At 67.5% G+C, this 818-nt stretch overlaps 1 protein-coding gene across 1 annotated transcript; it reads right to left on the bottom strand.

Annotated features, from left to right (window-relative positions):
- Positions 1–22: 22 nt before the first annotated feature.
- On the bottom strand, positions 23–435 carry AURANDRAFT_69302 (hypothetical protein; the record flags this gene model as incomplete). Its single annotated transcript, XM_009045064.1, has 1 exon — positions 23–435. A coding segment is annotated over one exon (413 nt), but the record flags the coding sequence as incomplete, so codon positions are not given.
- Positions 436–818: the final 383 nt, after the last annotated feature.

Below are 818 nucleotides of genomic sequence, written 5' to 3' on the forward strand. Positions count from 1 at the left end.
GCCGTAGGCGCCGGCGGAGGACCAGCCGCTCAGGCCGAGGAGCGCGTGGACGTACGATAAAGCGCCGGCCACCAAAAGGAAGCGGAGGACGAGCTGCTGCCAGCAGTTGGAGCCGAGCGGGAGCGGCGCGTCGTCGAAGTACGCGTTGTCCGGGTCCAGCAGCGGCAGCACCAAATCGACGAGCTCGTCCCGGTCGAGGCCGCTCAGCGTCGACCGCTTGTAGCCCTTGGCGACGAGCACGGCCTTGAGCTGGCCCGCGGCCTCGGCGCGCAGCTCCGCGCGCGTGGGCGAGCGGCGCAGCTCCATGACGTACTTCGTCTCCAGGGCCGTCGGGTTGTCGTCGACGCGGCCGAGGATCGGCTCCGTCGCGCCCGTCGTTCCCTGCGCGTCCTCCACCTCCCGCTGGCGCAGCTCGCTGGCGCCGGACGCGTCCATCGTCTCGGTGGGCGGCGCGTCGATGAAGCACATCCAGTTGTCGTCAAGGTTCGCTAAATTTTTACCCTGCCCACGCCACTGGAAAATCGACGATTTTGGGCACCTCGACCGCGGACCCCCTGCTTGTCTCATCGTGATGGACGTTTATCTGGGGCTCCGGAACCGCAGCCGATCATGCTAGGTCATCGATTGGCACAAGTTATGGCCGAAAATGTCGGTTTTTGGAGATTTCCGGCGTGCGCGAGCGCCACGTACGCGCGTCCACCCGACGGCGGCGGGTGCCACGCACGTCCACGCTGGCCCGGTGAGTCCGGGCGGGCCCCGGGCGGTCGAGCGGGGCGCCGAAGCGAGTATATACGGCCGTATACGACGCGTTTGTACTG

This window comes from Aureococcus anophagefferens (genome assembly GCF_000186865.1).
Source record: "Aureococcus anophagefferens unplaced genomic scaffold AURANscaffold_1329, whole genome shotgun sequence".
Lineage (NCBI taxonomy): Eukaryota > Pelagophyceae > Pelagomonadales > Pelagomonadaceae > Aureococcus > Aureococcus anophagefferens.